A 27788-nucleotide genomic window follows, 5' to 3' on the forward strand; every position below is an offset into this window, starting at 1 on the left:
GAATAAAGTGGATTTTTTGTACCCACATGTTTTATTCCTTTTTTATTTCATGGTTGAGCATAGGGGGTAGGTCTAAAACTGTTATTTCTCTGCGTTTTTGGAGGATAAAATGGGGGGTAGGACGAAAAATGCAACAAAAATGATAATTGAAGGACAATTTTGTTCTATTTTAAAAGAGCATGACCAGTTTCGTGAGTAGGCCAAAACACGAGGACCAAAAGTGTAATTAAGCCAATTTAAATATATCAACCGAACTTTCCTTAAGAAAAACACTTTATCCTATGTTAGGTTGTCTACATAAATCAAACGGCGTCATTAGTGTTCTATCAAAAACCTATATTTTTATCCAACTCATTAATCTCTAGATCCTTGTTGATAGTTTCTTTTATAGTTTTTCTAGTTCATCCTCTATCCTTAACGATTTGACCCTCCTACATCTAGTTTACTCTCCGTAGTACATAATCCACATGTCAAACTTCATTAACATATTAACCTACATAAAAATATAAATTTTATTATTAAATATGTTATCATATCAGGTCAAACTTTTAGACATTAAAATGAGATTTTAGACATTAAAAAAGATCACCATCATGTAAACAAATCAGAGTCAGGTATGTGCAACCCATCCATGCAAGCAAAATGTAATATTTAAGTAATAAAATCAATGGGATAAGAATCATGAGTCAGATTTCTAACATGAGTGTGAATGACCTATCAAAATTTTCTACATACAAACAATCCCAATTTTGAATTAAGAAATGAAATATGAGCAGGAGCTGTAATCGTGGAAGTGACCGCTAGGGGTTCATACGATGCTTTGCTTGTCTCCCAAGGCATAAATGAATTCTGTCACAAGTTGATGAATACAAGAGATATGAATCATTGATAAAACATAACCACAAATTATGCTCCATGGATGACAGCATCGTAGTAGACTGTAGTTTGAGATGCATTTCAATTCTTCAAGAAACCCGTGTTGAATGAATCATCAAGTCGGCCGAACCGTGAAACGAACTCTATAGCATATGGTCAGCATAGATCACAAGTTGAACAGATATGGAAGAGAATGGCCATGTACATTATATCAAGCCTACTATAGTGATAAGAATGTTAATAAAAACTTTCATTATTCGATTGCTTTTTTATGTGTATTCCTCTTCTCGTCCATTCTATGATGGAACAACTTAGCCATGTGTCTCCTTTCACAATCCTGCGCGTCAAAAGACAAGAAAAACCGTGAATTTGACATAACTAGTTCTTTAAAACAAAAAATTACACAAGTTGGGTCTCGGGGGCTCGTCGTGGCTAAGAAAAGCCTCAAGGCTAAGAGTATAGAGTATGCTAACATATGTACTTGCATATTATCCACCAACAAGGTCATCGGTCCTCACAACGGCAGGGGATTCGAACTCAGGTCCTTGTGGGAGCTGAGTTGAATCCTTACCAACTAGACAACCGACGTTAGCACATAACTGGTACTTTTATCCCCACCCCTACAATCCTACAGTATAATAATCTATTGTAGGGGAAAACAACTATCTATATGAAGCTATGTAAAGTTTCTTCACCTTGAACATATTAAGATGAAAAGGTTTATCAGGATTCATCCTTCTCAGCTTTTGATATGTATATGCAAAACTCAGCTGATCACGAGGAGTAAATCGCTCAACTTCATTGAACCAAAGACAGTTAAACAAATTTGACATAGGGGTGTGTGCCCTGATGATAAAAGAGCCTTCTGGTACATCTGTCAAAAGGAAAAGAAAAAATATGCATATATTAAGGAGTAAGCGATAGTATATTTATTAGTCAACAAGTTCGGAGAATTGACACAAGAAATCGTCAAAAGAACATACTGCTCGAAAGAAGTTTGTTTGGATCTGATGCATTAAATTTTTGGAGTCCATCAGCCCGGTAAAATTCAAATTGTTGATCTATAACTGTATGATTATACTTGTTCAATTTCTTGTTTTGTGCTACCTCTTCCCACACACAATGCCGGTCATAGTGATTGGATATTGCAAATTCATTGCCTTTTCGCCACAAGAAGTACTCCAAGATGAGTAAAGGATCAAGCTGCAACCTTAATTTGCTATCCAACCAAATTGAATACCTGGAACAAATTTCAAAGAAATGCATAAGCATAAAAGTTGGACAAGAAAAAAGGACAATCGGTGGTTTAAAGCTCCCTCCATCGTGGCGGATTCGGGGACAGGTCTAAAGAAAATTATATACAAAATAAAGAGCAATTAACCAAACAAGTAACTTATAAAGAAGAAAATTAATAATGAACCAAACACCAAAAAGGAGTTTATGGGTCTGTTGTACATCCTCTGGCTGCAATGAGGACTTGAATGTTCCGAAACCCAAGAAAATAAGGAAAAGCAGAAAGATTCATTTTCCGCATCAATTTAGGCAAGAAAGGATGGGGGAATGTGAATACATAAGACTGGCTTTCATAAGCTGTCAATTTAACCATGCGGCCATCTAAAAAGGGAAAATAACAGAGGATTGATACTGAATTAAGCTACAAAAAATATGCTTTTCAAGGAGGAGAAAATGAAAATATTAAAATAATAAAAACCTCAATATTTTAAGAAGTGCAGAAAGTTTTGCTAACCACACTGATTACATAACACAGTTTTATTTCTACTATGAAACACTAACAGGAGACTGCCTTACCATTTTGACTGCATAGAAAATAAATGATAAGAAAGGATTACTTAATAACTTGCAAGATCCTATATTTCAGGTACATATATCGCAAAGCAATATTATTAAAACACCCCAAACTTATAAGACTGGCCGAGGCATTATTTGCAACTATATACCAAGAAGACGTGGAACTTTCATAAACACACCCCAAACTTATGAAGACGTTTGGAATAAGTCACGGACCTATGAAGTACTGTCACAAACATGGAAACCAGACACGACACTGCCACCAACATGTAGATACCAGTAATAATTTAAGAAAATAGAAGTGAATACATCTAATCATATGCGATAATCAACATATCTGTCTTAGTATGTAATGCCACTTACCAGTAATCATGATTAAAACATCACCCCAATTAATAATTGTCAAAATCAAAGGTACAAAACATATATCCAATCAGATTTAGACTCACCTTGCAAAGGGAAAAAGTCGATGGGCCAATAACTTTGGTATTTTGCCCACTCGCCGCATATCATCATAAGGTAGATTCTTCACTACCACTAACTTCCAAAAGCCAATGAAACCCATTCTATCAGGTGGATGGCCTTCAGAAGTAAGTGTACGCACTGTAACTTCATCAGTAAACATAACAAAGCAGACATTCTTCCTTGACAAACGACTGATCTGAAATTAAAATGACCAACAATAATGAAACAAAACATGCTATATAACAAAGCAGTCATATGATAATGAAATTCTTGAGTAAATTTTAAGACCTATTTGGATTTTAAGAGTTATTTGAGCTCTCTACTGCATAAGCACTTGTGATACTGTTTGAGAGAGCTTATGAAAACAGCTTATCTACTTTTCCTTTTTCAGCTTATTTTGAAAAGCTCTCTAAGATAACTTATGAAAACTGTCTATAGCTTATATGAAAAAAAATAGACTTTATTTTATCTATTGTTATAGAAATGGCTTATACATAAGCACTTATATGATAAGTGCTTATGCTATAGGCGTTTAACTAAGTTGTTTACCCAAACAGGGTCTTAGATCAGGATAATTTAGTACAAAACAAAGTAAATAGCTCAGTCTTTTTCTCTTAAATGGAAATCAGAATACACTATTTTGTTGGAAAAATATCACACCATGAGTCTTAAAATAAAAACTCCTCTCCAAACACACGAGCTGAAATGAAAGATTAACCATTACCGTCTTGGTGGCCGGGGTCCTTAAGCGATCAGAATTTCCAAATATGCAAGAAATCACAGCAATGTGGCATCTGCTAATGTAACTTTCATCATCTTCTGACATGTCAAAACCAGTGCTGGGTGAACCTTCAGGGCCTTTAACAAAACCACATTTTATGTTTTGATCACGTGCCAAAAATGAATTTTCTCTCTCTTCTAAGCTCTGATGGCCAGCAAATCTTGGCGTCCATTGTTCTACTCCCAGTGGCTTCTCTTCTGTCTCTACGTATTGTAAGTTAAACCTTGCAAATTTTCGACTTTCTAGTGGTTCTACAAGTTGGGATGTTGAGTTTAACACCTTCATCTCACACGACCCTGTAACATAGGTGACAGGCAAGCAGGTTTAGGAGCTTTTACTTTTCCTTTCTATATATATATATATATATATATATATATATATATATATATATATATATATATATATATATATATATATATATATATATATATATATATATATATTTCTTGGATAAAAGTGGTATAGAGGAAATATTACAAATAGCAAAACATTGCAGCAGATATGAAATATAAGTGAAACTCATTTTCCATGCAGGTTCCTATAAACTGACCATATTTAGATGATCATCTCCTGACTGACAGACCAGAAAAGAAAGAAGTTCAATAAATTTCTTAAAAAGGCATAAAATTAGAGCATTCTCTGAAACATGCAGCTCCACAGATTATGATGGGAACCCGAAATGCAGAAACAGAAATTAAGTAATGAAATAGGTAAAACAGTAGAAAATAGAATGTGTTTAATTGATGAAGAAAGGAAATTTGTAGAAGGGAGTGAATCCCAGTCTACCCCAGAGATGGAGAAATCTCTCTCTGACTAACCATAATGGTTCACTCAATATTCTTCCATAATATCTACAATTCACTCACATCACTGTATATACCACTAATTACTAAAGCATATCAAACTTCCCAACTAAGCAGCCTACCCTACTCCTCATTTACCATATATCCTTACCACGCTCTTTATTGCATAATACCCCCTTTTTCCTTATGACCCCTATTACTCGGGTCTCTGTTGGATTATCAGCCTAAATATTCAATTCCAGTATTCAAGTCAGACGAAGGAAGTCATCAAGTAACTGTGACTGATCAAAATCACAGCATTCTTAGACCACTGGTTCATTGAAATTTAATGCATTAAATGGTGTAGGGTAGACAAATGGCATGATAAAATTTGAACTAGTATTCTCCGTAGCACACCAAATGGCATAATAAAGCAGGTAAGCAAAAACAACAGTTACATTGTTCTATATTTCTATTCATATGCCTAGTAAAGTTATTGTAAACACAGCGTATGAAAGAATTGGTGGAAAAACGATACTAATTTATTTAAAGATATCAAGTAGGAATGGTACAAAATAAGTATGCACTGAGCAGAATAATTCAAAACAACAAAAACCTACCTAAGTTTCCCAGTGCCCTGCTATTTTTTTTAAAAAAAAAAAAGGAAAAATCAGGATGAAACCCAAGAGGGACCATGCAACAAAGAAGCAATGATTCCGACTTCTTGAATGTACAGATTTCCGTTTTTCAATCAGAATGGTTAAACAATTACTTCGACATTTTTCAATTTAAAACTCAAGGTTGTTTCTGAGCTGCCACAAGTGTAAGTGATTAGACTAGATGGCGGACGGAACCAAATTAATGAGCTATATATTGACTGAAACAGAGGTTTCAAAGTATTCACTTGATTGGAGATAAATCATTTCCAATGGAAAAGTCCAAAGGCTCCAATAGAATTTGTAAATGCAAGTCATACTTAGGTAGTTAGGTTCAGTGTTAGCAATGTTCCCTTCTGAAAACAAATCCAGGGTTGAATGTAAACGGACAAAACAAAACCCCCAACAGGCCGCATAGAGTCCTGAAGTTTGATTCCTAAAACTAGAAGATATTGAATAACTTAAAAGTAAAAACCGTGAGAACACAAAACAAATGAAAAGAAACAATAATGAGAAACAACAAATGCATCATTTCAAGGATACCACAACCTATATTCCTGTTCAAGTAATGAAAATAGCCAGGATATTCCACCTCACTCCAACTATAGAATTCCCTTGAATTTGCAAATTTTCCCAAGATTTCCATCTTCTATTCAAGAACTGACCCCAAAATAAATAAACTAAGTACAGAACAAAGCTATCATTGTAGTCCCTATGTATCAATAAGATGGATGTAATATAACCAATTCTAGTCTTATTGAATCATTAATAGCAGTAAAAAGGTAACAAAAATTCAAGACCAAATACAATTGCAGTTAACTCTGTAAAGGTGGCTAATACAACAACAGATGTTTTGAGAGAAGAATAAGCTTCACCTGAGTATTTGCGACGCTTGCCTTTCCTCTTTGTTTCAGGACGTGATTTTTTGTTCGTTCGTTCATTTGCAATATCTGCAAGTCTAGAATTTGTTTTTCCACCATGAGAATTTTTTTTAAGGGAAGCTTCCCCATCAATATCCTCCTCAGAAGTAACATCATCATTAGTTCCCATATCAGAAGAATCATGAGATTCTTTTTGAACTTCACTGTCCAAACTTAGTGCATTAGAATGTTTCCCTCCCATATTTCCACTGTCAGCAGAGTCTTCTGTTTGAGGATCATGAGAGTCGAAAAAGTCATCATACTCATCATCAATGTCGACTACCGCATTCTTCTTTTCCATATCAGCATCATGCGGTAATTTCCCCCCATCTCCAGCAGAGTGTCTCACATTTTTCAAAGAAGCCTCGTATTCTGCTTCATACCTTTTCAATTCATGACGCCCCGCTTCATTATACAAGCCAACACCTTTTCGCCTTAAACCCATGTGAGAACCATCCTGGGAAAACTTAATACTGTGGTTCATCTTTACACGATTAGCATCATCAGCATTTGCATCTCCAAGATCCTTACTTATCTGCTCCTTCATATCCTCATCATAACCACCATCCCTTCTCCTATCATCCTTATCCCAATACCTCGAATCTCGGCCACGTCCCCCAGAATCATGTCCAAAATCAAGAACTTTCTTCTCTATCCGTGGTACATTTGTAAGAAAATCAGAATCACCCTTTATATCATCAGTATCATCACCCTTGTTACTTAATTCTGCAACCACAGATTAACAATCTTAAAACCACATAAACAAAATCACTTTGAAACAATAAAATGAACAATGATTATTAAGCAAACATTTTATTAAATTCCCAAAAAACTAAACCCCAATTCAACCAAATGCAAAACCCCTAAACCAAAACAACATAAACAACAGTCAAGCCTTATCCCACTAAGTGGAATCGGCTGCATGGATCAAATTATGTCATAATGTTCTATCATGACATGAACCATATTTCGGTCCAACTCATTAATCTCTAAATCTTTCTTTAATAGTTTTTTCTACGTCTTCCTCAGCCTCTAGTGATCTTACTATCCTCCATCTGATCTACTCTCTTTACTACAAAATCTACAGGTCTTCTCTCTACATGCCCAAATCACCTTAGTCCATCGTCTTTTCTACTATAGGTGTTACCCCAACTCTATCTAATATTGTCATTTCCAATCCCATCCCAAATAACAAAACCCCAATTCAAGGAAAATCACATATTCAAACATCATTTTCCAACTCAACACTTCCCCTAGCAACAAATCAATAAACCACACTAAAATTCATCCAAAACCCACAATGCTGATTCCAACAACTCCAAAAAAAAGCAAACAAACTATGAATCAAAAAACACTAACCAGAACTCAAAACTTCACCTTCTCTAGAAATGTAAGAAAACACCATGAAAGTAACAACAAGTACGATGAAGAGAAAAACCAAGATTGCAACCACCGAAAACCGCACTCCTCTATCGGATCGTGCCGATCGCCGGAGCCGCTGCTGCTTAATCCCAACACCACCTCGAATCCCAATAGCAACATGATCACTGGAGCCATTGGTGTTATGCAGATCGTGAGACCCTGCTCTCACCCCAAGCCTCTCCGTTCCCGATTGCCTCTGCTGAGCCATACCATACCACAGACAACACTGTTTCTCTCTCTAAACTTTCTCACTCTAGAGTTTCTCTCTCTAAAAAATAAGCACAACCCACATGGTTATTTTGCTCAAAGATTCAGAATTTGAGTTTTTTGGTTGATGGGTTAGTGAAGATTTTTGGTGGGTGGTTGAAGAAGAGTGTGAAGCAAGCGAAAACAGAAGACGGTGGTTGAAGAAGGAAAAAAAAAATTGAGTGTGTGTTTTTGTATGTGAAGGGAAAAAAAGGTTTTTTATTGAGCTTCACAAATCTCAATTTTTAATCAAATCCAAAAAAATAAAGTATATGAAAATGGAAATATAATTATTGAGCAAGTAAAGCATGAGTTAGTAATGAGTGAGAAATAGGTTGCTGGCGACGGTGTGCCGCCGGTGATATAGGCGGAGGATTGATTATTTTTACTCACGGGAGTGAGAGGTGCATTAATAGGGTTCGAATCTTATGTGTTGGATTTTTAAAAATTGGTCTGAATTTTAAGTTGGTATTATAGTGCGAAGACTCGGACACACAACTACGATATCCTGAATTTTGAATCCAGATCAATGTATTTATTTAATTTAACAATATCGACTTTGTTGTTTGTTTATGTATTAACGATAAATGTTAATAATTGATTGTTAGATTTTAAAAAAGAAAAAAAAACTGCAAATTTTATTTAACAATCGGATCCTCCTCAAGATGAGGAAAGATCGGAGAGTTTGAACAATATGTCTAATTCTAAAATAGTTGAGTTACTCAACCTCAATATTCTTTGAATTTTATATTTTGTTGGTTGTTTTGGGAGTAATTCATATGAATGAAGGAGAATGATTAACAAATAACAATTTGATTATTTTGATAACTACTGGTAGTATTTGGAGTTGTTTGTTTGGTTGTGTAGTCATAAAGAGAAAATCATGTGATTTGATCCAGTTTTGGAAGATTTCATATGTTTAGGTTTTAGTTAAAAGAGATCAATTTTTAGTTTATGGAAAAAGATTTGATTTAGTTGGCTAAATACACGGATGAATGAGAGATTCTGTAAAAGGCGACAAAATTCACAATTAATGAAACGCGACTGAGAAAAACACTGTTTTCCCATTGATAGGCACGTTTTGCGAGCAATAATTAAAGGAAAATCGCTAGCCTCGAGTATCGCCAGCGTTTGTCAGAAAATAAAAGTGTGTTGCAAGCCAATAAATTATTGTTTCCCCTAAAAAATGATTTAGAAGAAAGGGTAGTGTTATCTTGTGCACTCAGGGCACATGTTAAGAAATCCAAAAAAAGAAATATTCTCTTAAATTATGTGCATTCAATTCATTAAAACTTTAAAGATTAAATTTAATGTACGTTTTCTAATACATTATTTATGCATTTGGCTTCTAAACTTGTGCCTTAAGGGCACAAGTTAACATTTTCCAAAAAATAAATACTAGTATGATTATCATAAAAGTCTTGTTAACGAGTGCTCCCGGGACACTCTTTAAGGATTACAAAAGAATAAATTATTATACAAAAAAGTCAAATATTTCAATTTTCGATACATTGATTACACGTATTTTCATGATAAGTTACCTTTTATAGGCCTTGACTAGTGCACCGGGGCGCTCGTTAACATTTCCCTTATCATAATACTCTTTTGGTCTCAAAATAATACTCCCTCCGTCCCGCAATAGATGACCCATCTGAAAATTTGCAATTTTGACCTAACTTACTTTGACCATATTTTTCTACTACTCCCTCCGTCCCGCAATAGATGATCCATTTGAAAATTTGCAATTTTGACGTAGCTTACTTTGACCATATTTTTCTACTAATATATGTGGTCTTTATTATGGACCACATACATCATTTAATGAATGAATCTAAAATACAAAGTTTTGCTTATAATAGTGACCGGATGGTGTACAGAGATAAATAATATCATATAAGATGTCGTTAGATTCGTCTCGATGAGTATTTTCAAAATATCAAATTTTCATAATTTTTTCTAACATATTATTCAAGATATTTAAGCTCAAAATTATGCATTGGCATGCGTAATAAGGTCAACTGTGTCATGTATTATGGGACGGAGGGAGTACTTCCTCCGTCCCTCCGTCCCATAATAACTTAATCATTTGTAAAAAAAATATTGTCCTAAAAATATTGACTCGTTTCACTTTTTAATACAACATTAATTACTTTTTTCCCTTTATAACTCTAATTAATATTACTTTCATTACTCTCAATTTAATATATTCCACTTTGCATATATCATAGTGGAGAATGCACCAATATTTGACAAAGACACTCAAAACTATTTTTCTCTCTCTTTCATTTATACATTTTTTTAATCTGTGTAAAATGGTCAACTATCTCAGTTAAACTAAGACGGAGTGAGTAGTTGTTTAAAGTTTGTGCATGACTTTTAGAAAAAAATAATTAATTGTATTGATTTTAATGATTACTATGAGGCACATTGCTATTCTTTGGTTTTTGACGTATTGATTTGTTGTCCAGAGGCCTCCTGGTATAGAGTTAGAATGATGTTAAGCTAAGTTAATTATTTCTAATATGCACTATTAAGGGTATAATCAGGGTCGGTCCTAAGATTTTTTGTGTCATGGGCGAATCAATAAAATTGTATCCTTTTAATCATTCGAACAACTTTTTTGTTGTATTTTTTATTCTAAAAGATTCATTCATAATCAGAGTTCTTTAAAAATATGTTTTCAATAGAATTAATCAAAGCGGATTAAAAAGAAATATATCTATATAATATAGTACTAACTACTAAGTAAAAATAACAATTTTGGCGCCCCTATAAAAATGGTGTCCTAGGCTGCCGCCCCTCGAGCCCACTCTCAGGGCCACCCCTGGGTATAATAATGAAAAAAATAATAAATGTTGCATTAATTTTTAAAATGACAATTATTTTGAAACAAAAGAAATGTTATAGAGTCCTTTAGAAAAATGGTAAAGTGATAATTATTTGTCCTCATCAGTCTAGTTCAGTTGGTAGAGACAATACATAATATATGTAAGGTTCGAAGTTCAAACCCCGACCATCATAAAAAAAAAAAAAAAAAAAACAAGAAGTGATAATTATTTTGAAACGGAATGTTAAGTATGATGTGAGTTTTGTATATTAAAAGATCATTTTTTTTATTTAACTTTATTTTTTTGTTTACTTCTCTCTAGCACACCTTGTGTGAGGCAAGTGAAGAGGTTTGGTTATTGAAATTCCATTTTTGCTTCTTCAAGAAAAAATATCACTTTTTTATATCAAAACAAAATTCAAATTTTACGAGTTTGCTTGGTTGCAAAGTCATCTTATTGTTCCAAGAATAATGTTAGCAATATTTAGTCGCTTGTGACACAATTTATATGATATGCTATGTTATAAATGATATCGTATAAATATCTAGAATGCATATGATAAATGCTAAGTGTCTTGTGTAATTATATAAGTACCCTTAATGTGATGTATATATGGTAAATGTATTTATGTGGCGTACCATAATGTGAGTTGTACATATGCGATATGAACTGTGTAAATGTATTGTACACATGTGAATTGCGAAAAATATTATGAATATGTGAATTGTGACTGTGTGAATAATAAATATGAATTATTTTTTTTGAAAGAATTTTTTAAGAGGTTAAAATGGATTATATTATCACACCAAAAAAGTCATCTAGCACAATTCGTGTCTAGGAAGACTTCAAATTTACAATGATACAATATTCGGATGAAATAGAAACAAAAACAACAAGGAAAAAGAGAAAAGCTAAGCTACAACACTTAAGCGTGGAAAAGGATTTAGCCTCCAAAAATTGCAGTCAAAATTGACTAAAACATATTTCGATTTAGACCACCAATATGCGAGAAGCTTAACCTTTTCACTTAATGAATGAAGCAATTTTTCCTTATGCCGAAAGATGCATCTATTTCTCTCTTTCCAAATAACTCAAACAACTCAAAGAAAAATAACACATTTTGAGGTTAAGGGTGTGATTACTCACCTTCAAACGATTCAGACTTGCTTTTAACCCCCATAAGTAACGTATCATCAACAAATTGAAAATTATTTTAATAAAACACAATTGATATATCATTAATTTTACATTAAAAAAAAATCAATTTTGAGTACTCCCACCGTCTCACAATAATTGACACTTTACCATTTTTTCTTTTTCTCAAAATAATTGTCACTTTAGAATACCAATGCAACATTTATTATTTTTTTCCATTAATATACCCTTATTTATTGAATTTCATCCAACTTAACTACTCCACTAACTACAATTAATAAGGGTGTTTTAGTAAATGACACTAATATTACTATCAAAATCAACTCAACTAATCATTTCCTTAATAACCGTGCACAAACCTTAAACGACTATAATTTAGAAAAGAATGGAGTATTAAATAAACCACACACAATTGATTTATCACCATTCCCATTAATTAAACATGACTATTGAAGTCATGTATTTCAATAAAGTAAACACCACCAACTACTTTCTATGTTATCTATTGATGAAAAAAACTACTTCATGTATTATATATGAACATCAGAGTTATACATTAATGTGAGAATAAATATTATAAATGATAGAAATACAAAATGATTATAAATTTTAACCCATGTTCCATCTATATGTGGAACTTTTCCAATATCTTGGTCTTTTTAACCCATGTTCCACAACTTCTTGAATCACGACAACTTCTTGAATGAAATTACATACAACTAAACTTTTGAATGAAATTACATACAACATATTCTTAGCGGGACTTGAACCGACAACCCCATGTTACACTCAAGCAAATGAACTACCATACCAATTTATAAGTTTGACAATTTGTTAAAACTGTTTAATATATATTTTACAAATATTTGACACCCCCCAACAAAATAACTTAAGATCTACCTCTACTTCTTAGTTTAAGAGACCTAAAGGCAGATGTTCCAAGATGCACATTATTAATTGAATAAATCTAAAAAATCAATTTTGTTTATAATTAGTAACGGAGGGAGTATGTGTTTATTTAAAAGGAAATGTTAACAAATGCCTTTGAGGCATTGTTTAAGCAACTAAAAGTGGTAATTTTAAATAAAAAGCTGTGTAATTATTACTTTTACATTTATTTGACTTATGTTTTGAAGATAAAAATTCTTATACAACACCCGTAGATCATTTGTTAGCATAATTTTTTTTTGGTGTACATTTGTTATCATAATTTAAATAGCTTTTGTTTTTTTTTAAAAAAGCTATTTAATAATTGATTGACTGAGTAAACTTTTTAGACTTGTAATGAAATAAATATCAATTAAATGATTGAAGCATACTAGTTTTATAAGAACAATTAAAAGAGCAATATACAATAATTATCCATGACGTTCTTTATTTTTTAGGCAAAAACTAGAGTGTAGAGACATCGCACGACATAAGTGCGGTGCCGTTTATGGTAGGAGACGTGAATAGGTCTCCTACGGTAGGAGACTACATAAAATACTGTTTTTTTTTTTTTTGTTACTAAAGTGACATGTGTTTGTAGGTTGTGGTACATTGGTAACCTATTATTGGAGGTAATTTCTATTTAAGTTATTTATTTAGCTGTTGGGCAATCTTGGAATTTCCTCCTGAATAAAAAATTATTTTCCCAGTAACATCATTAATGATTGCAGCATTGTTTCGTTGCTATGAACGTCATTAATATAATGGCTGCAAATTTTTTTTGAGAAATATAATGACTTCATATAGTAATGAGGTACTATATAATGACTTCATATAATGAGGTATATAATTACCTTTTTACTATATAATGACTTCATATAATGGAGTATATAATTACGTTTTTACTATATAATGACTTCATATAATGAGGTATATAATTACCTTTTTACTATAGATTGAATATTATGAGTTTTTTTAAAAATAATTGAATATTATTAGTTGAATGGTCAATAGAGAACAAGAGTTAAATAAGTTTTTGGTCTCAATAAATATACTGAATGAAAAACAATTTGACATGTTAATGTCTTATTCCCTCCGTTTCAAAATGAGTGTCGCTTTAGCCAAAAAAATTTGTTTCAAAATGAATGTCACTTTCAGTTTCCAATGCAATAATAACTTTTTCTTTTCAATTGTACCCTCCAATTAATACTCTGCACACTACTTCCAAAGTATTACTTTTAAAACTAATCAATAGTTAATAAGGATAATTTGGTCAAATAACCATTCTCTTTCTTTTAATCATTGCATTTCTTAATATGTATGTAAACACCTAAAACGACACTCATTTTGAAACGGAGGGAGTAGTAAAAAAAAATTCAACACCTAATTTTAGCCTCTATTAAATTAAATTTTGTTTAGTTATGCTTAAACATTTGAATTTTTGAACACTTTTACAGCGATGTTAGGAGCATTAAAAGGAAGTCTTTTATAAAAAAAAAAAAAAATTAACATGCAATGAATTAGATTAGAATATTTCTAAACAACAAAGTTTTAAGATTAAAGTAATACAAATTTGGAAATATTCTCATAGACAGGAAGTTAATATTTGAAAGATTCTGATAGAACGGATGTTAGTCTTTTGAAAGATTCTTATAGATAATATATTAGTCTTTGGACGATTCTCATATACAGGAAGTTAGTCGTCGGATGATTCTCATAGAACGGATGTTAGTCTTTCAAAAGATTCTTATAAAAAATATATTAGTCTTTGGAAGATTCTCATATACATGAAGTTAGTCGTCGGATGATTCTCATAGAACAAATGTAAGTCTTTTGAATGACTCTTCTAGATAAGAAGTTAGTCTTTAGAAGATTCTCATAGAACAGGTATTAGTCTTTTGAAAAATTATTATAGATAGGAAGTTAGTCTTTGGAAGATTCCCATGGATAGTGTGTTAGTCTTTTGAAATATTCTTACAGATAAGAAGTTAGTATTAAGAACATTCTCATAGAACGTATATTAGTCTTTTAAAAGACTCTTATAGATACGAAGTTAGTCTTTGGAAGATTCTCATAGAACGTGTGTTACTCTTTTGAAAGATTCCTATAGATAATAAATTAGTGTTTGGAAGATTCACATAAAACAGATGTTAGTCTTTTGAAAGATTATTATAGATAAGAAATTAGTGTTTATAGATAAGAAATTAGTGTTTGGAGTATTCTCGTAGAACGGGTGCTAGTCTTTTGAAAGATTCCTATAGATAAAAAAATTTGTGTTTGGAAGATTCTCATATAACATATTTTAGTCTTTTGAAAGATTCTTATACATAAGAAGCTAGTCTTTTGAAAGACTCTTATAAATAAGAATTTAATCTTTGGAAGATTCTCATAGAACTGATGTTAGTCTTTTGAAAGATTATTATAGATAAGAAGTCAGTCTTTGGATGATTCTCATATGAAAGACTCTTATAGATAAGAAGTCAGTATTTGGAAGATTCTCGTAGAACAGATTTTATTCTTTTGAAAGATTCTTATAGATAAGAAATTAGTGTTTCGACTATTTTCATAGAACGAATGTTAGTGTTTTGAAAGATTTTTATAGAGTTTAGTTGCTTTCTTTTTCTTTTTTGAGAGTTTAGTTACTTTCTTTTTCTTACTTAGGGGTGGGAACAGGCCAGGCCGTCCGACAGGGGCCTATGGCCTAGCCTATTTAAAGCCTAGCTCGGCCCAGCTCGTTTAATAAAAAGGTCAGGCTCAAGCTTTTTATAAAGCCTATTTACTCAAATAGGCTAGGCTAAGGCTTACAAAAAAGCCTATTAAGCTCGTCGGGCCAGTCTATTAAGCTTTTAATATATAATATGCATTTCATTATTGATAATGTTGATGCTTTATTTTTATAAACTTAAGCTTTCATATGATTTGGATATTTAGTAGCAGATATATTGGTGTGATTAGCCCTTCGTAAGTATTTATTATTTAGTAGAAGTCATATTTGTGTGTTTTAGGCCTTCATAAGTTTTGACCTATTTAGTGGTAGGCTTATAGATGTTCCTAGGCCTTAGTGTAAAATAGGCTTTTAAATAGGCTTTCAGGCTTCATCAGGCCTTTAAAAAGGCCAGGCCAGGCCTCGAAAATAAGCCTATGACGGGTAATAGGCCAGGCTCAGGCCTATAATTTTTGAAATAGGCCAGGCTTAGGCCTTACAAAGCCCGGCTCAGCCTAGCCCATTTCCACCCCTATTTACTAACATTGTCGTAGATAAGAATCTTAGTTCATAAGAAGATTCCCATAGAACAGAAGACAGTCTTAGTAAGATTATCAAAGAAAAGAATCTAAGTTCTTAAAAAGATTCTCACAAAACGGAAGTTAGTCTTACCAAGATTGTCACAGATAAGAATCCTAATTCTTACAAAGAATCTCATAAAATGGAAGACATGCTTAGTAAAATTATCAATGATATGAATCTTAGTTTCTAAGAAGATTCTCATAGAACGGAAGTCAGTCTTAGTAAGATTATCAAACAATCCCTTCATAAACTCACCCAAGCGACAAACGACATCGAATAAAATTATTTCCACCGTTGCATATGTCTTAATTGAACTAAGAATGAACCAATAACACGGATTTCACCATTCAGAATCTTAGAGATAAGTTGATCCAACAAACTATCCCTTCAGAAATCTAGTCAACATGGAATTACATTTGTTTGTCGACTGAAATTTACCTACGCGACAAACGATAACAAACAAAATCGCTCCAACTGTTGTATGTAACCTAATTGAACTTAGAATGAACTAGAAACTTGAATTTTAGTAAAGAGAGATAGAGAGTTTGTCGCATTGACTTGTAACAAAAATTTCGATCGTCAAAATTTAAGTTCGTACTTCATCCTTAGTCCACTTAGGTATTATTCAACGGTCGAATTTATTATATAGAAGAGAAATTCTTAGTTGAAAACAACTCCAAATCAAAAAAGTCGGGCGCACAAAAATGATAAATTTAAAAGAAAAAATAACATAGTCACAACACTAAATATCGTTTCTCTTTAAAATTTTATCTTTCATGTATGTGTGTCAAAATAAATTTTATTTAGGCTTGTGTCTTTGGATTTGCTATATATAAAAACCCATAATAAAATGAAGGGAAATGCTAACTAGTGCCCTCAAGAAACTTTTTAAGAAATCTAAAGAAGAAACCTTGTCTTGAGAATGATGCATTCAATGTATTGAAATTTTAAAAAGTAATTTTTTCTACATAAAACTTATCAATTTTTTCTATTCTTGAATCCTTAACAAGTGTTATTATGAATTAAATTATTGATTATTTGATCACTATTCAAAACTGTTTTAACAATTAAATAAAATCAAAATCATATAAATATAAATGCAAATGGCTATTTGTGGTGCGGTTAGTTATGTGTGCTGGATGTTGTGTTACAGGTCGTCGGTTCGAGTCTTGTTTCTGCAAAGTCCGTTTTTATTTTGTTTGTCGGTTCGAGTCTTGTTTCTGCAAAGTCTGTTTTTATTTTGTTTTTTTTCGCCAATTTTTTTATTTTTTTAATAGCATTCTTCTTCGCCCGTCTCCTTTAAAACAGATTTTTTTCGACCCGAAATACAACCCGATCGGATCACACACGATACACAATGAAATTCAACAATTTTTACGTACTTTTGAACGAATTTGAAAGGCAAGGAGAAAGCACATACTTATTTTACGTATTTCAAAGGATTGATCAATAGGTTGAAATTTTTTCAAGTCTAATCTCATGGCTAACATTCTCCCTACCATCTTCTTCTCCAACCTCTTCCACGTCCACCATTGTTATCGCATACCAACTCAAGAAAAACACCATAACCTTCAATTTTTGGTTTAACAGTAACAAATTTTGAACCCGCCTTCTTCTCCGTTCAATTGATTTTCGATCTCTGTTTCTTTCTTGCTATATTACATTAATAATTTGCTTGATCACAATTCAATTTTTCAATAACTAGAGCTTCATGTAACCCAGTAAAGTCCAATTAAGTTTGGATTATCTCTCGCCGGAGCCGCCGACGCCGATGGTTTTCACCATTTACCGGCGAGCTTACCACAACAAATTGGACAACTAGATCGATTTCCAAGCTACAAATCAATGCAATCAGCATGAAAATAATGCTTACAACAACTTAGTTGTTGGAGTTTTTCATCGTCGATGAACACCAACTAGCAAACAGGACAATCACCGCCGCTTTCACATGAGCTCCTGGGAACAATATGCAAAAGAATTGTTGGGAGTTGCATCTTGCTGAGATCTACGTACCATTTTTCCAACAATGTCAAAAATATCCTTTGTTAAATGTGATATTAAAATCAATTGCATTTTTTAAAATTAAAATACTAACAAGTCACAAAACCTACATATCTCAGCCATTAAAAAGCTTTTAAACACATCCAATGGTTGACATTCATTTTACAAAAAACAAAAAAAAAAAAACATTCAAGTCTCCTACGGTAGGAGACCTAAAGAGGTTGCCTACCGTAGCCTTTGCCCATAAGTGCCATTTCATCTAAGTTTTTTTTGGTTACAACCATTTCATCTAAGTTGATACCGCAAACTGCATACCAATAATTATATCCCTTCAAAAATAATAATTATACAATCGTTTTTTCAAAATAACTACCACACACTCTCTCTGTTCTCAATGGATGTATGTGTAAAACTAGTTTACATGCATAACGCTTTTACGATAAATATTATTAAAGAGGCGAAAAAAAACTATCCATAGCACCAAACAATAATAATACTCTATTGTACCTTTTTTATTTTTAAAAATTTGGTATCCGATTTAATAATCAACTAATTTGAGAGATCAATCTTATTGTCTACTGATGAAGACTCAATTGAAGTTAGAACAAAGTCTTGTATGAACTAATCTAAAAAGAAGTGTACTCCTAACCTAACTCTCAAGCCTTTCATCCCTGAATCAAATCCAATTTTACAAAATGATGCTACTTTTATATCTTACTTCCTAAAATATTTACTTGCCTTATCCAAGCAACCCCTCAAACTTTAATAACGAAAGGTTAAGAAATTAGATTTTTTTTCTTCTTCTAGTAGTCTAGTGGTTAGAGCATTTTAAATATGGAGAAATGAGGTGTCTGAGGTTCGAACTCCGGCCCCTACATATAATATGCAATATCCCTACCAACCGAGCTAAACTCGCAGAGATTTAGTACTAGTAACACTCTTTCAACACCCACATTTTTATTGATATAAATCAAAGCGGGTCTACACTTTGAAAATAAAACTTACATAAAGCAGTGGACATATATCCATTAATTTCAACCTCTTCCTATTATTTCAAGTTTTTATTTGATAGTAGTAATTTATTTTGAGCAAAGATAGATTGATGTATTTTATTTAACAAAAAATTATTATCCAAGAATTTCTCAACCACCAAAAGTTAAGAGGAAATAGACAACTCCACAAAAACAGTGAGTTTCTTGATTATGGTATCGTGCAAGTGAATGGTGAGAGCGTAGATGATATGGAGTGTCTCAACTTCGCATCGCCTTCACCTTCTCGCCGCTCTGGTTAGTTAGCTTCAACCTTTTCAATCTCATGTCTCTTTATTTCTTCCCAAAAACATTGACTTTATTTTTCAATTTCTGGTCTATACTTAAATGTCTGTGTAACACCGACACTTCAGATTGAAGACATGATATCGACACATGTGATATGCGGTTATATTTAATCACTTCCACTTTTTCAAATTATTACCGGTATCAACGTGTTGGTGTCTGTGTTGGTGGTTCATAGCTAAATGTAATTTATTTATTGCTGTTTTGTTACAATTCGATAGTTAGTTATGTGTTGTTTTTTTGCTAATGCAGGTATGGTTGGGAAACAGTTGAATTCTCCTCTTCTCGCTACTGATTCTGCAGCACAGTTCTTGTGTTGCAAGGTAAGTGTGCATCTTAACATTTATTTTCTAGTGGGTTGTGGTGGCTTTGTATGTGTGTAGTGTAGGAAATGGTTTGTCTGTATTAATTGGTAAACTATTATTCATGTTTAGAAAGGTGTAATGGGGTAAAATGAATTGAAGGTTACTGACTGTTTTATTGAATTGTGGTGAAAATTCACTCCCAATTTATGAATATACGCAGAGGAGAGGAGAGGAGAGGAGAGAACTTTTAGAATAAGGGAAGTGGAGAATTTCCTTACACAAATCATCCATATTAAGAATTCATAATCCTCACTCTATTAATTTAAAAATACTCATCTTACAAGATCATTCAGCCTTGAATTGGTTAGCCGTTGCTGCACTCCTCTCCCTGCTTCCTGGATTCTCGGCCTCCCCATCGATTCTTCTAGAATATGCTTTGTTGCCTATCTTCTCTTCCTTTGTCATAGCTGGCAGCTTCCTTACAATACCTTCCTCTTTAAAATCGACTTTGTCCTCAAGGTTGAAGTTGGGATAATGATGTAGGATATTGGCATAGTCCTCACAGGGAACATTAGTTTCCCCCAAGTGTTCCCACTGAACAAGAGCTTGCTGTCCTTGAATGATCTCACGGGTCTGTAAAACTGCTACTGGCTGTGTGATAGGACCTAATTCACTGGTTGTCATAGGAAGAGGTATGTAAAGGCTCATTACACTGTCTCTTAAACAGTTTCAGCTGGGATATGTAAAAAACTGGGTGTATTCTTTCCTCTGCAAGATGCTAGAGCTTGTATTCTACCACCCCAATCTTGGCAATAATTGGAAATGGTTGCAATTTAACTTATAATACCTTATCACCACCAACCTGCAGTTGCACATCCTGTCTTTGAGCCCTCGTGACCTGTTGGGTGCGGGTCAAGTTATGTCAGACCAGATTCAATAAAGCATCTCTGTCTTCTGAAATTAAAGGTTGGAACTGTTTTTAGAACATGAGTTAATCAGTGAAAAATGTTTTAATTGTAAAGCTTTAAAGGGCTTCTCTTGTCAACAGTAATAATGCAAATAGTAATGATGTAGGTGAATGGTTGAAAAAAACTTGAATTTGGTTATTCTGTGTTGGCTCGCTAAGTGGAAACTGGAGAGTAACGATATGCTAGTTGATGGCCAATGCTTTTCATCAACAATTGAAGAGTGCAGAAGTTGCCATTTTGGCTATGGATGTAGTAGTATGATATTCTTTTCATTGCTCACAATCCAATAAGCTGGTTGAATGGTCAGCGTTGTAGTGTTCATGGATAGCTATTTTTTCAAAGAATGCGTAGCAGATTAATTGGTTATCTTTCTTTGGAGTTAGGACCTCAGCGTTGTCAATCATAGATTGCAAAAAATAGCAATTTGTTTGAATTCTGCTATGCAACAGTGCTATAACATCGCTATAGCCGCCATTTGACAACATTTTGTACTAAATAGTGCATCGGGGAACATTGCATCTCCATTCTGATTCGTTTTACGGTGACTATTATATGGAGAGTGGGTGCTCTCTTGTACTGAATGTTTTTTACAGCTCCTTCTACGAGGCATTTTCAACAAGCATTCAAAATTAATCATGGAGACTTTGCATTGAAACTATTGCTCTACTGACATATTTAACTTCCCATAGACTGGAATTTAAAGTCCCAATGTCTTTTAGGACTTTGTATTTAAAGGATATCTTCATGGTTTCATACTTTTGTTGGTCGAATTTCAGACTAAAATTAAAAGACTATGTTTACCATACATATTAGGCTATTAGCTGTCTCAAACCTTGAAAAGAATACAGTTTTAGTTCTGGAGGTTGGCTTTTATACGGAAAATACTATAGTATAGAAAAATGCTCAATGTTTCTTGATACATTTTATATTCTTCAACATACCTAGATATAGGTTACATGTCATCTCCAGCTGATATTCATCAAAGAACTCAATATCTAAGATTTTTGAATTCTGCTGTGGAATACTACTCTGTTCAAATAAATATATATATCAGTTTAAAAATGTTATTTATTTATGTTTCATGCACACCATCAATATTAAACTTATGCATACAGATCCAAAGGCCAGAGTTGGAAATTGTAACATTCAACAAGATGTAAAAAAATTCACTGGTAGGACTGTAGGAGGATAATAATGGTCTCCAGAGTCTAAATATTGTGTACGATCGTGCAGGCTGATCTTGCTGGTGCCTTTTCCATTATTCCATTGCCAAATATCAGATTTTTGCCAAGTCTTGCAAAAGCAAAGTGGACCTCAAATCATTCTACCAACCATTGGATATTGCGTTCTACGACACAGATAGAGAATGTAATCTCAAGTGATGAAGATCGGAGTATGTGGGAAGCATGTAGACAAGCTCTTTCTGCATTTAACTTCGACGATGAAGAAAAGGACAAGATACTTGGAAAAGCATTTGGTCTTGTTCATTCTCCTTACTGGGGAGAAGATCGTGAGAAGGAAGTTCCCAAATTTGAGGCAGTAAATGGAACATTAGATTATCTAAGGAGTTTAAATCTTTCTGACAATGATTTGTCCAAGTTGCTTAAAAAATTTCCAGAAGTTCTTGGATGTAATTTAGAAGAAGAGTTGAAAGCTAATATAAAGATCCTGAAGGAGCAGTGGAGTATTGAAGGAAAATCTCTTAGGAACCTTCTCCTTCGAAATCCGAAAGTTTTGGGTTATAATATTGATTGTAAGGGAGATTGTAAGGCACAATGCACTAGATGCTGGGTTCGATTCTAGTTAATTGGATGCAATGTATGTTTTTGTATTATAGTTGCCTGCAGCATAACATCATTGTTCATTTATCCACCCTCTCCACCTTAAATAAAAGACAGAATTGCATGGTTCTCACATTTTGGATGCCAAGTTGCAGAAATAATTCATTCTCAAGTTAACGCGGTCGACTTTGCAAGTATGCATATGGTTTCTAGAAATTGATATGAATTGATGAAGTTACTTGGACAATGGAACGAAGATACTCACAGTAAGGTTGTTTATAATTTACAAATCATGTTCTTTTGTCAGAAAAAAGTTTTATTACGCATGTCTCATGATATGTTTTACAGATATTATTTGTTCCTAAGTTGATACAAATTACAATAAGATCTATGATGTGCATCTCACTTCCCTCAACCTATTGATGATGTCAAACAGGATTTATTATTTGGATTCCAGCTTCCATGTCTCTGATATTATCATGATCTAGCTTAGATAAAATTTTAGTTATCTGGGTTCCAGCTTTCAAAGTGGTTTATTTTTACTTTATATGGTGAAATAAGACATCTTAACAAATGATAAAAAACATTGGTTAATGTATATCAACACATTCATGATTGTTTGTATATGATGATATATCACAACAACTGAACCGTGTATCAAAACAAATCACTGATTCACGCATCTTAGAGGGAAAAACACATTACATACCTTCTATACCAAACATTTCCCTAGCAGTATACGCAACTTATTAAAAAAAATAAAAAACTATATGTTGTACGCAACTCTATATTTATTTAAGGGGAATTAGTCACTTTAGTCCCTGAATGGGAAATGAGTAGTCACTTTAGTCCCTGAATGCAGAGAAAATGCAAAACAGTTCCTGAATGTAGACTCTGTTAGTCAATTTCAGGGACTAAAGTGACTAACTGAGTTTACATTCAGCGACTAAATTGACTAACGAAGTCTGAAAACAGGGACTAAATTGACTAACAAAGTCTACATTCAAGGACTATTTTGTAATTTATCTGCATTCAGGGACTAAAGTGATGACTCATTTCCTATTCAGGGACTAAAGTGACTAATTCCCCATTTATTTATTTTTTTTTTAAGGAAATTCCCCATTTATTATTTAACTTGCGAAAGTTTTTGGATGCGTGCATGTCATTGTCACCACAAACAAGGTCCTTCCCTCTTTTAGCAGCAAAGTTTCCTAATGTCAAAAGCCTACTTATTTTAAGCATGGTAGCTAGTAGCTAGTAGCTAGAATATGTCATAAAGTACGTTATGTCAATTCTTTAATGTCACCTTTAACTATAATTGTACTTTTCTTAATGTTGTCCATGCCTAGAAACTAGCTAGGACTTTCATTTTTGTCTCCTTAACCCAAATTGTCACCTGCTGGGTTAAGACTTGTTATTGTTGTTGACACCACCTTAATCCAAATTAACATGCCTTAGAGCATCTTCAATGAGGGGTCCTTATTTAACAAGGACCACTCCCCGTTAAGGATCTTCCATTGGAGGAAGAAAAATTGAGCCCCCTTAAGGAACGGACAACTATATAAGGACTCTCTCTCTCCTGAGTAACTAACGGGTCCCACGTTTAAAAAAGTAATAAAATGTGTACTACTTAGTCCCACTTGCATAAAGAAGTAATAAAATGTGTACTACTTGGTCTCACTTGCATAAAGAAGTAATAAAATGTGTACTACTTGGTCCCACTTGTAAAAATGAGTAATAAATAAATTATTTTTGTTTAATATGTAAAGATAGTGGGACATATTTAAGTACTTTTCATTGGAGTTCTTATTAGTGTATTGCCATTGGAGTCATTGAGTCCTTAATAGGTACTTTTATTAAAAAATTATAAATAAGTGATGTGTCATGTGTGGTTCATTTAAGAAGTCCTTGTTAGAAAACTACCATTGTGGATGCTCTTATAGCGTGCATCGTAAATAAAAGTTTTCTAACCTCAATTGGTGAAAGGCTACTTCAATGGTGCATTTGTAAAATAGTGTTGCATGTGCACATATATATTTGCTATCAGTGAATCGGTATGTCGTATCATATTTTATTTGATGTAATGGTGAGATTTATTAATCTAATAGTGAAAACAAAATTGTGCATGACAAACCTTCATTTATGCACCGAAGAACTAGTTTGAAAGATAGATAACTCCACTCGTTTTAATTTGATTTATTTGTATCTCTCAAATGCTCCATATTGACCTTTCATGCTTTCATTGTATAGGGTTGACAAAATAGATGGATTACATGAATGTAAATTTGAACGATAATGGATGAATCACACAATTCGCTAACATTTCTTTTAAAAAAATTACTACAATCCATTAAACATAAAATCTATATAATCCATTTATTAAAATATATTAGTTTTTTTTTTGACAATTTTTTCTTATAAACGATATTTCTAAAACTAATTTTGTTTTGGTGAATGCAACCCAAACAGGTTATTGAAAGTTGCTTAATATGCACATCAATTTTGCTCCCAATTGAATGCTTTTGTGTGTAAAATCCGATCGAATTGTATTTATGAATCGACCTTTTTCAATCAAGTGAACAATTATGAGGTGCTCGTTGAGTAGCCATCCAAATTTTTTTACCGAGCCCGACGCATATTATTTTACTAGTCCAAAACAGATTTTCTTTTTTAATACATACTATTATTTTTCAAATCTCATGTATATTAAAGATAAAATCCAACTAGAATTTATAAAGAGATACATTCCTCACCTTATCAAATTAGGCCACCTATATAAAATCCCCACCCTATTTAGATTATCCACCATTGATATATCCACACACCAGAACCATTAATGATGGACGTGAAGTTTTATTGGAAAAACCAAGTCCCACCATTCAGCACACACATTTTTTGTTTGAACCAAATATCCTTTGAACGTAACTGAAGAGACTATTTCTCGAGTTAGATAGGATCGTAATGAGTGACAAACTTCTCTCTTAAAAGATTTAACATCATTGCATTCACATAATTGGTCTCGAAGTATGACATTTAATTAAGTTGAAATAGATCACTTACCATCCTATCTTTAGGTAAAGAATACCAATCAAATTCCATCTAAAGCTTGCCCTATAGGAGTATTTTGTTGCGGAGGAACTTAAAAAATCAAAATTTACTTATAATTAATAACAGAGGGAGTATGGATAATTTGTTGCGGAGGAACTTTTACTAACGTTCTTAACACGACCACAAAAAATTGTTCAAAAACTTAAGAGTTTAAGCATAATTAAACAAATTTGAAATTAGAAACGACAAATGCATATTAAGTGACACAGTTGACTTTATCACACATACCAATACACAATTATAATCTTAAATAACTTTACTGATCTCTTAGAAAAATTATAAAAATTTGATATTTTGAAAATATTCATCGAGACGAATCCAAAGTCATCTTATATGATACTCCCTCCGTTTCAAAATATATGTCCAATTTTTGCCATGGGCAGTACTATTCACTTGACTTACTTTGACCATACATTTTAACTAATGTATAAATACAAATATTAGCATGTAAGATGTTTGATTTGTCTCGACAAATATTTTCAAAATATTAATTTTTTATAATTTTTTACTTTAGATAATTAAAGATATTAACGGTCAAAATTTTGCATTGACATATGTGATGTGGTTGACTTGGACATGCATTTTGAAACGGACGAAGCATTATTTATCTTTGTACTATATTAGTAAAAAAATACGATCAAAGTATGCTAAGTCAATAATGTATATTTTCAAATGAATCAGGAAGTATAATTTAAGTCGGACGAATGGCGTAAATCTTAGACAACTTACTCAAACTCTTATAATTGCACAAAGACAAAATTGAGATGCATTGATGTGTCAGAATTTAATGTCATTTTGCATTCATAGGTATCGTGACTATAAGTCTATATAAGTGACCTTGCATTGTGGACATTTCTTTATGTAACTTATTTCTAATATATCTGAATTACCTTTAAACAATTTTTTCTTAAATACACCATCCGGTCACTAATATAAGCAAAAATCTACATTTTAGGTTCATTCATTTAATGATATATGTGGTCTATAATAAAGACTATGTACATTATTAAATAAATGAATCTAAAATGTAGATTTTTGCTTATAATAGTGACCGGGAGGGTGTATATAATTATATTTCGGTTATTATAAATATATCTTGCTTTAACTCAATTTGAATAGAAGCGATTATAAATATTCTAGAAGATATGGACAATATTTTATTAAAAAAAGGAATAATTTGCACTTAAACAAAATATAACATAATGTTAAAAATTTATAATGAGATATGATAATATAGATATTATTAAAAAAAGGAATAATTTGCACTTAAACAAAATATAATATAATGTTAAAAATTTATAATGAGATATGATAATATAGATATGAAGACTGCTAAAGAGTGTTTTTGAGACATTGATTAAAGTACTAAAATAAGTAATTTTGTATCAAAAAGTGGTGTAATTATTGTTACAAAAAGAGTAAATACTTGTATTTTTAAAATAAAGTTTTTATTAATAGAATCCTTGACGAATACCCTTAGAGCACTGATTAGTAAGACCCTATAGATATACGATGGAGTGTAATAGAAAAGTGGATAGATAAGCACTAATACATCCGTCTTTCTTTCTGCTAGTTATTATAATTTAATTTAATGTTTTATCTTCAACATCCCAACAAATGAGAGAGGATATTGAGTAAAAAAGTGAATTTTTTTCATCACGTTGACCTTACTAGAAATTCACTAATCTCCCGAAAGAAAAGAGTGACTATAACATAATTAAATACTTATTTAAAAAAACATAATTAAATACTTCCTCCGATCCTATTTATATGAGAAAATTGGGTCAACAAAAATTGACATTTTTGGATATTTATATGAGAAAATTGGGTCAACAAAAATTGACATTTTTGGACTGAATTTTTAACCAAATACATCAACTTTTGTTGACCTAAATTTCTTTTATAAATAAGACAAGAGGGAGTATTAATTAAATGGTGAATTGCTACCGGAAGCTTAATATAATCATTTGACACCGTTTCTTATTTTTATATAAATTTATTTTTGAAGTATATTCAAATTTTGAATGAATTGCGTCCGGCCTAGTGCCAACCAAACTTTATTTTTAGGGGTAGTGCCAACCAAACTCTAAAATATCTAAAAATTTACAGCAGGGAAATAACCTAACGAATAAATTTCT

General features: G+C 32.4%; 2 protein-coding genes across 3 annotated transcripts; one reads left to right on the forward strand and one right to left on the reverse strand.

The window, feature by feature from the left end:
• Window positions 1–632: 632 nt before the first annotated feature.
• LOC146958119 (uncharacterized) lies at window positions 633–8338 on the reverse strand. Of its 2 annotated transcripts, none has more exons than XM_085741305.1 (7): window positions 7667–8338; window positions 6245–7015; window positions 3875–4227; window positions 3135–3346; window positions 1860–2116; window positions 1572–1750; window positions 633–1213 (listed from the first exon to the last, which is right to left on the reverse strand). In XM_085741305.1, exons 1-7 carry the CDS (start codon window positions 7917–7919, stop codon window positions 1130–1132), a joined length of 2109 nt encoding a protein of 702 aa, XP_085597431.1. In that variant the 5' UTR covers window positions 7920–8338; the 3' UTR covers window positions 633–1129. The 2 variants fall into 2 exon arrangements, with proteins under 2 accessions (XP_085597431.1, XP_085597430.1); XM_085741304.1 differs by having other exon boundaries at window positions 7649–8338.
• An 11018-nt stretch (window positions 8339–19356) lies between these two features.
• Window positions 19357–22998, forward strand: LOC146958120 (Mitochondrial transcription termination factor family protein). Its single transcript, XM_085741306.1, has 3 exons — window positions 19357–19440; window positions 19741–19811; window positions 21995–22998. Exons 1-3 carry the CDS (start codon window positions 19395–19397, stop codon window positions 22562–22564), a joined length of 687 nt encoding a protein of 228 aa, XP_085597432.1. The 5' UTR covers window positions 19357–19394; the 3' UTR covers window positions 22565–22998.
• The last annotated feature ends 4790 nt before the right edge of the window (window positions 22999–27788 follow it).

Source organism: Medicago sativa, chromosome 1 (assembly GCF_051527215.1).
Source record: "Medicago sativa cultivar Bolivia chromosome 1, Bolivia_mono, whole genome shotgun sequence".
NCBI classification, from domain to species: domain Eukaryota; kingdom Viridiplantae; phylum Streptophyta; class Magnoliopsida; order Fabales; family Fabaceae; genus Medicago; species Medicago sativa.

Bases quoted from the DNA above. Each gene is read 5' to 3' on its own strand.
- LOC146958119 (XM_085741304.1), bottom strand. From the start codon at position 7,919: ATGGCTCAGCAGAGGCAATCGGGAACGGAGAGGCTTGGGGTGAGAGCA. The intron at 7,016-7,648 runs GTTAGTGTTTTT...CTGTGGTTGCAG, and splicing joins AGGTGAAGTTTTGAGTTCTG to AATTAAGTAACAAGGGTGAT. The intron at 4,228-6,244 runs GTGAAGCTTATT...CCTATGTTACAG, and splicing joins CAAGCGTCGCAAATACTCAG to GGTCGTGTGAGATGAAGGTG.
- LOC146958120 (XM_085741306.1), top strand. From the start codon at position 19,395: ATGGAGTGTCTCAACTTCGCATCGCCTTCACCTTCTCGCCGCTCTG. The intron at 19,441-19,740 runs GTTAGTTAGCTT...TTGCTAATGCAG, and splicing joins TTCACCTTCTCGCCGCTCTG to GTATGGTTGGGAAACAGTTG. The intron at 19,812-21,994 runs GTAAGTGTGCAT...ACGATCGTGCAG, and splicing joins CACAGTTCTTGTGTTGCAAG to GCTGATCTTGCTGGTGCCTT.